The sequence below is a fragment of the Pongo abelii genome, chromosome 3 (assembly GCF_028885655.2).
Source record: "Pongo abelii isolate AG06213 chromosome 3, NHGRI_mPonAbe1-v2.0_pri, whole genome shotgun sequence".
In the NCBI taxonomy this organism is placed as follows: domain Eukaryota; kingdom Metazoa; phylum Chordata; class Mammalia; order Primates; family Hominidae; genus Pongo; species Pongo abelii.
Genome location: NC_071988.2, coordinates 97,101,838 through 97,116,456, shown reverse-complemented (window position 1 = coordinate 97,116,456; position 14,619 = coordinate 97,101,838). Strand labels below are relative to the sequence as shown.

General features: G+C 44.0%; 1 protein-coding gene across 6 annotated transcripts in view; it reads left to right on the top strand.

Annotated features, from left to right (window-relative positions):
• The window catches only part of NAAA (N-acylethanolamine acid amidase), a 28,635-nt gene extending 14,415 nt beyond the window's left edge, over positions 1-14,220 (top strand). The window contains exons 5-11 of one of the 6 annotated variants that reach the window (XM_009240096.4): positions 2,025-2,101; positions 6,730-6,902; positions 7,051-7,113; positions 7,875-7,941; positions 9,066-9,094; positions 12,879-12,956; positions 13,536-14,220. In XM_009240096.4, coding sequence (XP_009238371.2) covers positions 2,025-2,101; positions 6,730-6,902; positions 7,051-7,113; positions 7,875-7,941; positions 9,066-9,094; positions 12,879-12,956; positions 13,536-13,539 — 491 coding nt within the window. In that variant the 3' untranslated portion in view covers positions 13,540-14,220. The other 5 variants (XM_002814887.4, XR_010139728.1, XM_009240098.4 and 2 more) reach the window with 5 other exon arrangements.
• Positions 14,221-14,619: the final 399 nt, after the last annotated feature.

Genomic DNA, 14,619 nt, shown 5'->3' with positions numbered 1-14,619 from the left:
ATCTTCTTTGGAGAAATATCTATTCAAGTCCTTTGCCCATTTTTTTTTGTTTGTTTTGAGACAGAGTCTTTCTGTCTCAAATCACACATTCATAAATGCACGATCATGTACGCACAATCTAATTGTGATATGTGTTACCTTAAATATTTGTCTTTTCTTTACACTAGAAACATTCAAATTCCAGCTATTTTTTTTGGCGGGGGGGGGCATTAAAAATTTTTATTTTTATTTTTTTTTTCTTAGTAGAAACAAGGTCTCACTATATTACCCAGGCTGGTCTCAAACTCCTGAGCTCACGCAGTCCTCCTGCCTCGGCTTCTTCCCAAAGTGCTGGGATTACAGGAGTGAGCCACTGCACACAGCCTGTTTTTTTTCTTTTTCTTTTCTTTTTGTTTTCTTAAGACAGAGTCTTACTCTATTGCCCAGGCTGGAGTACAGTGGTGGGATCTTGGCTCACTGCAGCCTCAATCTCCTAGGCTCAAGTTATCCTCCCACCTCAGCCTTCCGAGTAGCTAGGACTACAGGAATGTGCCATCATGCCTGGCTAATTTTTGTAGAGGTAGGGTTTTGCCGTGTTGCCCAGGCTGGTCTAAAACTCCTGGGCACAAGTGATCCACCCACTTTGGTCTCCCAAAGTGCTGGGATTACAGGCATGAGCCACTATACCTGGCCGATAGTAGCCATCTTAATGGGTGTGAGGTGGCATCTCATTGTAGTTTTGATTTGCATTTCTCTAATGATTAATGATATGGAATATCTTTTCATGTGCTTACTGGCCATTTGTATATCTTCTTTGGAGAAATGTCTATTCAGGTCCTTTGCCCATTTTTTTTTTTGTTTTGAAACAGTCTCACTCTGTCACTCAGGCTGGAGTGCAGTGACTCAATCACAGCTCACTGCAGCCTTGACCAACAGCGCTCAAGCAATCCTCTTGCCTCAGCCTCCCCAGAAGCTGGGACTACAGGCATGTGCCACCATGCCTGGTAGTTTTTAAATTTTTTGTAGAGATGGGGTTTTACTATTTTCCCCAAGCTGGTCTAAAACTCCTGGGCTCAAGCACTCCTCCCACCTGGGCCTCCCAAAGTGTTGGGATTACAGGTTTGAGCCAGCACATCTGGCCCTTTGCCCATTTTTAAATTGGAATGTTTTGTTGTTGCTGAGTTTTAGGAGTTCTCTAAATACTCTGGATATTAATCCCTTATTAATGCAAATATTTTCTCTCAATCTGTGAATTGCCTTTTACTCTGTTGATACTGTCTTTTTTTTTTTTTTTTTGAGACAGAGTCTCACTTTGTCACCCAGGTGGGAGTGCAGTGGCCTGATCTTGGCTCACTGCAACCTCCACCTCCCGGGTTCAAGCAATTCTCCTCCCTCAGCCTCCCAAGTAGCTGGGATTACAGGTGCCCGCCACCATGCTCGGCTAATTTTTATATTTTTAATAGAGACAAGCTTTCACCATGTTGGCGAGGCTGGTGTCAAACTCCTGACCTCATGGGATCCGCCCACCTCGGCCTCCCAAAGTGCTGGGATTACAGGCGTGAGTCACCGTGCCTGGCTAATACTGTCTTTTAATGCACAGAATTTTAAAAATTTTTGTGAAATTCAATTTGTCCATTTTTTTCTTGTATTGCCATTACTTAGCCTTGAATGAAAACTTTTGTTTGGCAATGAATCCCCTAACAGACTTCTAAAAGTTGTCCAAAAGTAATTTTGGGAAATGATTGCAAATTTGTATTTTTTTAAAATGTGAGCACAAATCACAGGTGTGGAAGATTCAAGTTCTCTATGTTCTTCCTAATATTTATTAAGACATTTCCCTTGACAGCTACATAATTTTATTTTGCCTGGCATAATTAATAGAATTATTTCCTTTGACATAATTATCATTGTATCCTGGTACAAAAGATTCTGCTTTCAAAACTTGAGTGAATATCTCTCTATATTTCCTTGCTAAAATAATATATCTGTTACATGTGTGTACATATATACACACACATATATAACATATATACTCAATTTGGCAGATAAAGGCTGGTGGTGGGAGAATGCTATCGCTGCCCTGTTTCGGAGACACATTCCGGTCAGCTGGCTGATCCGCGCTGTGAGTATATTTAATGTGGAGCCCTCCTTAACTCCACCTCCACCTTCTAAACTGTTCTGTGTCATTTAACAATGTTGCTTTTAATGTAAGGAGCTCCTTAAAAGAATAAGCATCTAAATGTCTGCAAAGTGCATATAAATCTTTTTGATAAATGTCAAAGATAAAGCCAGACACTAGTTAAAGTGGTAAGGACAGATTGTAATCAGTATATGCTATTGGAGTAAGGAAGAGTCCAGTGTGAACTGAGCTCAACTTCGGTTTGTGCAGAGGTGATGGGTATTTTAAAAGGTGAGGGAACAGGAGCTTAGGATAGTCAGAGAAGTGAAAAGTGGAAAGGCGGGATTGGTTCATGTGAAACCAATTTGAGTTTGCTAACTGGAACTTAGAAGTTATGCTCCAGGCTGGGCACGGTGGCTCATGCCTGTTATCCCAGCACTTCGGGAGGCCAAGGAGGGTGGATCTCGAGGTCAGAAGATCGAGACCATCCTGGCTAACAGTGAAACCCCGTCTCTACTTAAAATACAAAAAATTAGCCGGGTGTGGTGGCACGTGCCTATAATCCCAGCTACTCGGGAGGCTGAGGCAGGAGAATGGCGTGAATCTGGGAGACGGAGCGGGAGGCTGAGGTAGGAGAATGGTGTGAACCTGGGAGGCAGAGCTTGCATTGAGCTGAGATAGTGCCACTGAACTCCAGCCTGGTCAATAAGAGCGAAACTCTGTCTCAAAAAAAAAAAAAAAATTAAGCTATGCTCCTACCCTCCCACAGAGACAGGGAGACAGGGGCCCTACCTTCAGGTATTGGCTGGAACAAATGGCAAATTCTTTTGACAGCCTGGAGTTTTCTCAGACAGGCACTTTAAGGGGGACTAGTCATCTGAGAGACGTGGCCTTGAGCTGTTAGAAACTATTAGTATTTGTTCAAGTCTTTATAAGCCAGGGTCAAGGTCTAATAGAGAAGAGGGCTCAGAGGAGCATGGCTAGAGTTTGGTTAAGGAGAGAATCTTTGTCATAGGCTAGAGTTTTCCACAACAGCTGATTGAGATAGGAGATAATATTATGCTCATCTACAGAGACAGATGTACTCTCCTTTTAAAATCTCCATTTGCAAATATCCAAACTAGCAAAGCAAACACATTAGAAGGCAGCTGTGCACACAACAAAAGGAACATCTGCTCTACAAGAACCTATTAAAATGTGCTGGGTTCCAGGCCACATCTACAGTAGTCTCCCCTTATTCTTGGTTTCTGTTACCCACAGTCAACTGTGGTCCAGAAATATGAAATGGAAAATTCCAGAAATAATTCATCGGTTTTAAATCACACAGTATTTTAAATAGTGGGATGAAATCAGTCACCTAGTAACTGTCTCAATTATCAGACTGTTATGCATCTCAGTGCTTGTGTTCAAGGAACCCTTATCGTACTTAATAATTTGCCACAAAGTGCAAGAATAGAGATGCCAGCAACTTGGGTATGACAAAAAGAAGCTGTAAGGTGTTTCCCTTAGGTGAAAATGAAACGGCCTCGTTTGTCTGGGGTGACACCTTAGATTTGTTGTCTCAGGGCCACAGAAAACTAGAATGTGGACACACCAGTGTGAGGTTAAGAGTGGAAGTTTAACAGGCGAAAGAAAGAGAAGAGCAAAGAGGAGTCCCAAAAAAATGAGTTGCTGCTTCTGTGGTGAAATGCAGGAGGTTTTATGGATGAGCTTGAGGAGGTGGTATCTGATTTACTTAGGGCAGGAAAGATTGGTTGGACCAGGTGTACCATTTGCATAGGGCATGAAAAGCTGTCTGCCCCCACCCTAATCTTTTATTATGCAGATAGATTCTCTACCTGGCTGGTGCCGTGTTGCCTGCTTCTTTACTGTACACATGGTGATAAAGAAAAGGGAAGATGGGCCGGGCGCGGTGGCTCACACCTGTAATCCCAGCACTTTGAGAGGCCGAGGCAGAGAAGTTAGGAGGTCAGGAGTTCGAGACTAGACTGGCCAACATGGTGAAACCCCATCTCTACTAAAAATACAAAAATTAGCCGGGTGTAGTGGCGGGTGCCGGTAATCCCAGCCCCTTGGGTGGCTGAGGCAGGAGAAGCGCTTGAATTCGGGAGGCAGAGGTTGCAGTGAGCCGAGATCACACCACTGCACTCCAGCCTGGGCGACACAGCAAGACTCTTGTCTCAAAAAAAAAAAAAAAGAAAAGAAAAAAAGAAAGAAGGGAAGATGGAGTCTCCATTTTGAACATACCTGGCTCCCAGGTAGCCCTTTTCTGTTGGCACAACTGCTGGCATTCACCCATGCAAGCTTTCAGTTTGCTTATCTATGTTTGCAGCTCGATTTTTCAGGCTGCTCTTTGTTAGTAAAGAATAACTTCTTGGGCTACTTTTTGTTAGAAAGGAAGCCTTGCCAAGGACTCTTTTACCCTCACTATCTGCCTAATTTCTTTCTATCTCCTGTATCAAAAAGGTGAAAGTTCTTGATTGGATAAGGAAAGAAAAAAAATCCATATGCTGAGGTTGCTGTGTTCTCTGGTAAGGACGAATCTGCTGGGTGTGATGGTGCTCGCCTGCAGTCCCAGACACTCAGGAGGCTGAGGCGGGAGGATCCCTTCTGCCCAGGAGTTCAGGTCCAACAGGCAACATTGAGACTCCATGTCTGAAAAGAAGTGAATAAATGAAATAACAAAAGAAACCTCTGGGACCTAGACTAAAAAAAAAAAGAAAGAAGAAAGAAACTCCATGTCTATTAGCAGTCACTGCCCATTTCCTCCATTTCCTGAGATAGATGAGGCATTTGCACTCCCTGACTTTGTCGCCTGGGTAAAATAAGTCACCAGTGCCTTCAGTATTTTATATGGATGTTCTTTTGCTTTGCTGTCACAGGTTAGAGAAAATGAATTTGATAGTAGTTGGGGGATGGTATAGGCAACATAAGCAAACAAATATTTCATCACTCCTATTACCTCTGCAAAGGCCAAGGGAAAATTTCCTCTTTGTCCTCTGAAGGTTCACCAAAAAGTCAATTCACAAAAGGCAGATTAATTGGAGAAAAGGCATACAAATTTGTTTAACATGTAAATGACATAGGAGTCTTCAGAATGAAGACCCAAAGATAAGGGGACATTGTCCATGTTTATGCTTAGGTTTAACAAAGTATGGAATGCCATGTAGAAATATGACTGGACAAAAAGGTAGATCCAGTGCTGATAGATGGAGTGGGGAAACCCAGCTAGGCCTGTGTGTCTAGATTCTTCTTGGCCTCTCTGACCATACATTCCCTTCTTCTGGGTACAGGGCAGGAACCTCTCTGGAAAGGGCATCATATGACCTACAGTCAAACAAGTTAGGACAGATCATTTCTTTTTTTTTTTTTTTTGAGACAGGGTCTTACTCTGTCACCCAGGCTGGAGTGCAGTGGCGTGATCTCGGCTCACTGCAACCTTCACCTCCTGGGTTCAAGCAATTCTCCCACCTCAGCCTCCCTGAGTAGCTAAGTATAAGGCAGGAAAACTCTACAAAGCTCTGCCATGGGTTTTGTAGAGTTTTCTTGCCTTATACTTATTGCTGGTTAAGGTTTATGGTGCTGAATGATGGAGCCTTTGCAGACAACAATATCTCTAATTGTTCTTTTGTCTGACCCTATCACCACCTCCACCCTTGACAATGTGCCCTGGAAATATCCAGGATGGGTGAGCATACAATGTACTTCCTTTAAAACATGGCAGCAGAGTGGTTGTGAAGGTGGAGACAGGACGAGCAGGCCCTCCACTGAAGGATATTCTTGAGCAGATCAACTCTGGGAAGGAGCCCATATGGAATCTGAAGATTTGGGGAGTGATCCCCTTAAGTATCCTTGCCACAGGCCTTTGGAAGTCTTCATGGGCCCTCGGGGTGTCTGAACACCAATTAAGCTCAGGGCCCTAATGTAGCGCATACTCTTTCATCCCCAAGCCTTTGCCAGTCTAGTCCATCGAACTAGAATCCTCCTTCCCACTGCCATTCCTCACCCTGCAACCACCACTTTCACCACTCACTTGCGTTTGTCTCTTTAGCTTCAATTCATGCGATGCTTCCCTGCAGTACCTCCTCCACTGCCCTTGGTGAGGATGGGACCCCTACTGTGACGTCCATAGCATCTTATTCTCCTATGTGAACTCTGATTACACTGTGTCACCATTGGCTGTTGACTTTTCTGTCTTCCTCAGAGACTTGGGGAGAATAGGACCACATGACTCATTCACTGCTCTATCCCCACACCAGCACAGTGCCTGGCACAGAGTAGGTATTCAAGAAAACCCTGTTGAAATAATAAATGAATGAAGAAGCACGAAAAGTCCTTTGTGAGGGCGATCTGCCTGGAGAGCACACAGCCTGTGTTTGCTGAGCCAGGCCTAGGGCTTGTCAACAGTTCTCTCCTCCTGTCAGAAATTCCTGCTGCTCCTGGCTCCCCTTTGAAGCTGAAATTTCTTCCATCTTAGCAGCCCTGATAACAAGAGGATAAGGTCAGAGCAGATCAAGGTGATAGTCATGACATAACATATCAGGAGAATGTGCTTTGGATCATTTTTGCATCATCTGGTGTGGACCCAACTGCAGGTGAGGTTGCTCATGCAAGTTCATCTTTTTGTTCAGACCCTGAATGAGTCGGAAAACTTCGAAGCAGCTGTTGGCAAGTTGGCTAAGATTCCCCTTATTGCCGATGTTTATTACATTGTTGGTGGCACGTCCCCCCGGGAGGGGGTGGTCATCACAAGGAACAGAGATGGCCCAGCAGACATTTGGCCTCTAGATCCTTTGAATGGAGCGTAAGTAGAATTGAAAGCTCTGGTCATTTTGTATAAATAATCATTTTTTTAATTGGTGAAATGAGGGGTATTTTAAATTTGTTCATATGTCTCCTTTGCTATGTCGTAAATTGCCTTGGATAAGACAAGATGATGTGCTCTGTTATAGGTGGTTCCGAGTTGAGACAAATTACGACCACTGGAAGCCAGCACCCAAGCAAGATGACCGGAGGTAGGCTGCTACGTGCTTTCTGGTTTGCAGTGTTTTCTTGCGGTCAGGAGAATATGCCCATTCTGTCACAGGAACGGCAAGACCTATGGGTGCTATCCTCTCCCAGAAAATGCACCTGAGCCCCTTCGCCAGTGCCTTGGCCGGGAAGGGAGTGTTGTGTGGAGGAGAGCAATGGGCAGAGCCTCTCAGCAGCTGGGTGGGTGTTGGGAGGCTCTCAGGGTCAGGAGCCCTAGAGCCCACCACCAGCTCTGCTAATGACTCACTGGGTGGCTCTCGGGCCTCTGTTTACGTGTCTGTAAAATGAAAGCAAAGGGCCAGGTTCATAGTCTTCTAGGCAAGATATTTTTAGAAGGAAATTATTTCCCTTATTTAAATAATAAATAAACCAGTCAAGGGTTTTTATTGTCCCTTCAAGTTGTAAACATTCTATAATTATAAGTCAGCACAGTTCCAAATTGCAGGTAACTATATACGTTGCCTTGGCTTTACTGCCCCACAAGTTTGGCCACTGTTCAGTCCTGCAGCCACACATTTTCATCATCCCAGCTTTCTGGAGCAGATGGTGCCAACTGTCCCAGCTGCTGGATGAATTCCACTGTGGTGGGCTGGGCCTCAGCAGGAAACAGGCTTGGGGCCAGAATCTGTTTTGGAGAAAGGGAGATAATGAGACTAGAGCTTGCATTCTGCCTCCCAAAAATGACAGCTGATGGGCTTCAGTGCTTGTTGAAATGCCAAGTGACCTTTGACCTTTGTCCTTACAGAACATCTGCCATCAAGGCCCTTAACGCTACGGGACAAGCAAACCTTAGCCTGGAGGCACTTTTCCAGGTAACTTGTGTCACAGTGTCCCGCATACCTAGGATGTTTGGTGTTTTCTTAATAGTGAATATGAAAAACTCCGTGAAATCTTCTGGTAGATGAAAACATTAGGGTAAAAGTTTTATTTGGTTGAAATCATTTATTAAAAGCGGTGGCTCACACCTGTAATCCCAGCACTTTGGGAGGCCAAGGCAGGCGGATCACGATGTCAGGAGATCGAGACCATCCTGGCTAACACAGTGAAAGCCCGTCTCTACTAAAAATACAAAAAATTAGCCGGGCGTAGTGGCGGGCGCCTGTAGTCCCAGCTACTCCGGAGGCTGAGGCAGGAGAATGGCATGTACCCAGAAGGCGGAGCTTGCAGTGAGCCAAGACAGCGCCACTGCACTCCAGCCCGACAGAGCGAGACTCCATCTCAAAAAAAAAAAAAAAAGTATATGCCATTTTCTCAACTTGCTTTTATATAAGTTAAAATGTCCATCTTCACCAAAGTTTTTCTTTATATTAAAAAGAAAAAGGCATAGTTGTAATATATGTTCATTGTTTAAAAGAAAAAAAGAGAAAGAATTAAAAAGTCAGGCTGGATGTGGTGGCTCACACCTATAATCCCAGCACTTTGGGAGGTCAAGGCAGAAGGATCACTTGAGGTCAGGACTTCGAGACCAGCCTGGCCAACATGGTGAAACCCCGTCTCTACTAAAAATATATAAATTAGCCAGGCCTGGTGGTGTGTGCCTGTAATCCCAGCTACTTGGGAGGCTGAGGCAGGAGAATCGGTTGAACCTGGGAGGCGGAGGTTGCAATGAGCCAAGATCACGCCACTGCATTCTAGCCTGGGTGACACAGCAAGACTCTGTCTCAAAAAAAAAGTCTATATCACCTCAAGATACACTAAAGAGTGGTTATGTTCTTTCTACAGACATTCTTTTTTTTTTCTTTTTTAGTAGAGACAGGGTCTCTCTATGTTGCCCAGGCTGGTCTTGAACTCCTGGGCTTGAGCAATCCTCCCATGTCGGCTTCCCAAAGTGCTGGGATTACAGGCCTGAGCCACTGCACCCAGCCCTCCATAGATATTCTATGTGTATTTCTTCTACCATGTAATCTTCTCTATAATATGACTTTTTCCTATGCAGGTTTTGTCGGTGGTTCCAGTTTGTAACAAGTAAGTGACTTGTTAAACATGTCTGTTCACACATCACTCCAGAACAGTGAACTCACTCACATACTGTTTGGCTCAGCAAGGATCTGAGGGCTCCTATAACCAGGCTGTGGGGGCACTCCTGTGGGGGCACTCCTGTGGGTACAGCAGCGAGCCAAACAAAGTCTCTGCTCTCATGGAACTAATATGGGTGGGGTGGGGGGGTGGTGATAAACAAATATAAATCAGGTGAGAAGTCCATGAAGAAATCCAAAGGTAAAGAGAATAGAGTGACCCTGAAGGAGGCTCTGGGAATTTTTTTTTTTTCTTGAGCCAGAGTCTCGCTCTGTCACCCAGGCTGGAGTGCAGTGGCGCAATGTCGGCTCACTGCAAGCTCCGCCTCCGGGGTTCACACCATTCTCCTGCCTCAGCCTCCCAAGTAGCTGGGACTACAGGTGCATGCCACCACACCCAGCTAATTTTTTGTATTTTTAAAGTAGGGACAGGGTTTCACTGTTTTAGCCAGGATGGCCTTGATCTCCTGACCTCGTGATCCGCCCACCTCGGCCTCCCAAAGTGCTGGGATTACAGGCATGAGCCACTGCGCCCGGCCAGCTCTGGGAATTTTAAATTCAAACTTGGCCTTCCATAGTGTTGTCAAACTAGGAGGAAAAACAGTTCGACTGGCTGACCTCTTGATTCCTACATTTGAAATATTCTGGCAGTGAGGTGTTCATCCTAACTCAGTCAGGTAGCTGTGGACAGCCTTCACCTCTTAGTAGCTCCTTAGAAATAAACTCTGAATACCTTTGGTTTTCTTTTATCCTTCTGAGGAATTTCCACTATCTCCGATGCTGTTCCTTGTTCCACTGGCAATTCACTAAGTTAATGTTCTTTTTTAGCCTGTACCCTTGATAGCAGCATTCTGTGAGCAATGGTTTCTCTAGTGTATAGCCTAGGATTTTACTCCCATACTTTTTAATTTCTTTTTTTTTTTCTTTTTCTTTTTTTTTTTAAGTGAAAGCAGGCCAGGTGCGGTGACTCACGCCTGTAATCCCAGCACTTTGGGAGGCCAAGGCGGGTGGATCATTTGAGGTCAGGAGTTTGAGACCAGCCTGGCCAACATGATGAAACCTCGTCTCTACTAAAAATACAAAAATCAGCCAGGCATGACGGTGCATGCCTGTTATCACAGCTACTTGGGAGGCAGCGGCTGGAGAATCGCTTGAACCTGGGAAGTCGAGGCTGCAAGTGAGCTGAGATCATGCCATGGCAGTCTAGCCTAGGCAACAGAGCGAGACTCTGTCTCAAAAAAAAAAGAAAAGAAAACTAATTAGTCAGTATTCTGCTACTCAAACAAATGAGCTATTTGGGTAACAAAGCATACCCAGTGGGCTGCTAGTAAACCAGCTCTTTGTGTGGGAAGGGATAAATGAAAAAATTCCCAAATTTGTAGCATTTGTTGACTTCCATGGTGTGAATACTCCCACGTGGCTGATTTCAGGCTTATAGTTGGCTCCTACACTTCCTGCATATTTAATAATTGGCCCTCACCAGCCTGTAGGAGCTAGCTCCAATGCACTATTGACTGTACCCTTCATAGCAGGGCACAATTTTGCCCTTTTAATAGTCATTTCTTAAATGGGGGTTAATAAACTATTTTTGTGTTCTTTTAGTTTTTTTAGGTAATTATAGAAGTGATGAATATATCTGGCTGGGCGCGGTGGCTCACATCTGTAATCCTAGTACTTTGGGAAGCCGAGGCGGGTGGATCACTTGAGGTCAGGAGTTTGAGACCAGCCTGGCCAACATGGTGAAACCTCGTCTCTACTAAAAATACAAAAATTAGCCAGGCGTCATGGCGCATGCCTGTAATCCCAGCTACTCGGGAGGCAGAGGCAGGAGAATCGCTTGAATCCGGGAGACAGAGGTTGCAGTGAGCTGAGATTGCACCCCAGCCTGAGCGACAGAGGGAGACTCCGTCTAAAAAAAAAAAAAAAAAAGAAGTGATGAATATATCTTTTAAAAATTAGTATTATAATAAAATAGTTACATTTATTTTAATAAAACAAAGCATTTTCTCTGCTTTGAACAGCCCTCATAATTTTACATGGTGGCAGTAGCCAGTTGGCTGTATTATAATTGAGTTAAGCATTCTCCAGTTGTTAGATTTTCCTCTATTAAAACTCTGAAATAAACATACTCGTTTGCCTCTCCCCTGCTTACTTTCAGATTATTTCCCTTGGCTGAATTCCCAGAAGTAGGATTACTGAGTTAACAGTTATGAATGTTGAAATGGTTTCTGAAATGGTTTGGTCAAAATAAAATTGTTAGAAATTATAAACAGTTTACCAAGTTATGTTTTTCCTCTGTTGTATACTTGAAAACTCAAGAGAAACTGCATTTAAGTGACAATCACCATGGAGCCAGAATTAACACAGACTTCTGACTCTCAGGCCCTTTACATGTAATGATTAACCTCAACTGAGGCTGTTCAGTTGTGTGAGGTTAATAGAAATAAGTGTAGCTGTATCTGAAAATAAAAAAAGAAAAAAACAGAAAAACAACAAAAAAGTAGTCTGAACAAAGGCAGTTAGCTCTATGCTGCCCCCTTGTGCTGTGTTGCAAAATTACACCCACCTCCAATACAACTCCATCCTCTGCTGTGGCTCATGAGCAGAGAAAACACTAAAACAATAATGGAGAATAGAACTATGACTAAAGTAAACAAGCAGTTAAGGTCCTGTTCAGGGAACCTCCATGACCCTTGGACGAGCTCTGCACTTGCTTATAATGCTGTCTTTAACTGGGTGTATGATTTAGCTGTGGACCCAGTGCCACTAATTCTGCCTGTTTCTGAACAACCCAGCTCTGATATTTTGCACATGCACCTCAGCTGGATTCCAAGACAAATGTGTGTGCATGTGGGCACATGTGCTCAAGTTGTTTAGTTCTCTTGCTATACGGAATGTGGAATCAATGACACTATACTTTTCATCCTTAGATCTGAGCAAGGTGGAGGGGCGGGGCAGGTGCCTTGATCCTGGAGCTTTAGAGGCCCCCCTCTGGAATTCCTCTAGTTGTGATACCACCCCCCAAACCATGGTATAAGGAATCTGCTGGACCAAGGGCATTTGCCCACCTAGAGTCTGCCCAAGTACCCAGGACCCTGTAATTCTCAGCCTGAACAGCCCCACCTCCACTTCCAGGGTTTGTGTTTTCCTCTTCCCTGGGTGGTATTCTCCTGATTATGGTGCATGGCCACTGAGGGAGAGCACAGGGGTAGGTGCTTGCTGGGGAATGGGAAAGCGGTGATGTCACATGTGTGCAAGTAAGGCCCTTGGGGGTAGGACAGAGCCAGGGTGAGGGCCAAGGCTTGGTCTCCCCAACTGCCTTCGGGGAGAGCTCTGAGGAGTCTGAGATTTTATTTATCTATTTTTTATGAGACAGAGTCTCACTCTGTTGCCCAGGCTGGAGTGCAGTGGCGCAATCTCAGCTCAGTGCAACCTCCGCCTCCCAAGTTCAAGCAATTCTCCTGCCTCAGCCTCCCTAGTAGCTGGGATTTCAGGCACCACCACACCCGGATAATTAAGTCTGAGAATTTTAAGCTCCAACTTGGCCTTCCACAGTGTTGTCAAAATAGGAGGAAAGAGCACTTTGACCTCTTGATGCATAGATTTAAAATATTCTGGCATAAAGGACCTTGTCCCAGATCCCAAGTGTTAGGGAAGCACTTGGTCATTTTCTTCCCTCTCTGGCATGTTAGAGAAAATGATGTGTACATAAAATTTCCTCTCATAATTTTCAGCCTCACAATTTATACTACGGTAATGAGTGCCGGTAGCCCAGACAAGTACATGACTAGGATCAGAAACCCCAGTCAAAAGTAAGTCAGCAGAAGAGCGTGTTCACCCATGCTGTGAAAGGTTTGTTGTTACTGTTGTTTTGGGGAGAGGGGGTGAAGTGGGTGTGTGCTGGTATTTCTCACAAAGGATGGTAACATCCTTAAAATGTATACATATATAATATTTTCTGACAAGCATCTGGCATTGTCATTTGTGTCAGATTGTCATCATTAGATATTTTATTTGGAATTGTTTGTATGAAAACCAATCTTCGACCAGGCGTGATGGCTCGTGCCTGTAATCTCAGCATTTTGAGAGGCAGAGGCAGGCAGATCACTTGAGGTCAGGAGTTCAAGACCAGCCTGGCCAACATGGTGAAATCCCGTCTCTACTAAAACTACAAAAAACTGTTAGCCAGGTGTGGTGGCGGGCACCCAAAATCCCAGCTACTCAGGAGCTGAGGCAGGAGAATTGCTTGAACCTGGGAGGTGGAGTTTGTAGTGAGCTGAGATCACACCACTGTACTCCAGCCTGGGAAACAGAGTGAGACTCCATCTCAAAAAAAAAAAAAAAAAAAAATTCAGTCTTTGAATTAAATGCATTTTTTTCTTCCCTTACAGATGATTTTTTTTTTAAATGAAATTCTTGAAGAGCTGCACCTTAAAAAATAAAACAAAGTGAAAGTATTATATTATGTTACAAACAATGCAGGCTCCTTCCTCATTTAACTTTTCAACCTTGCGAAGTGGGGCCAAGAGATCAATTTGGAGTTTGTGGTAAAGCCAGTAATGGGCATTGTCCTGCATTCCCTTCCCTTCATGGTTTGCCTCGATCCTCTCTAAGCTTCTATCCTGGCGTGAATAACTCAAAGATAATTGGTCTCAGAAATCAAGCCATATCCTCAGGCCTTATTTCCATCTTCTCATGATTCTGCCATCATACCTTTGCTTCTCCACTAATGAAATGAGCTGGCAAGACCTCTGTTCATTGTGAAGTGCTTCTGAAAGAGCCTAAGAAAAAAGACTCATCTGAAAGAAATGGAGAACTCTATTTTGAACCAAGTATGTTTGAATGTGTGTTAGTCTGATCTTTGATCATGTATTTCCATGTAATAGGAGTCTCGTTTTTTATAATGTTTCTAACGTTTTATTGGAAAACCTATGGACCTCCTTCTTTCTCAATAGCTACTTTCTTACTGCTTTTTGAAAATAATATGCAACCAAATTATTTCTTAATGTCACATAATTAACTAATAAAATGTTAAAAGAAATGTTGGCAAGGAGAATAAAAAAAATTTCCAAGAAACTTAGCGTTGTGTTCTCCCTGCTTTCTTACCTCCGAAGTCTTGTGGTTCTGAACGGCTGGCTGTCCTGAGAAAGCAACTCCTTAGCTGTGGTGTTATTTAAGTGTCAGGATTCAAGGGAATGAACAGCTGCTTGGTAGAGTTTGATTTTTCACATGTGCATGAAAGAAACGTCCTTGAGGATGAAGTCAGAAAAGGTTAAAAGTGTAAATGAAAATGTGCCTGAAGCAGCATTCAATCCATGAGAGGTTTATTTTGCCAAGGCTAAGGACGTGCCCGGGAAAAAGAAACACCAGTCACAGGAGGACCTGTCCTGTGCTTTTCCCAAAGAGGGTTTGAGGAACTTCGGTATTTGAAGGGGAAAGAGCAAGCAGGAGCGAGGGATAAAAAGAGGGTAGACA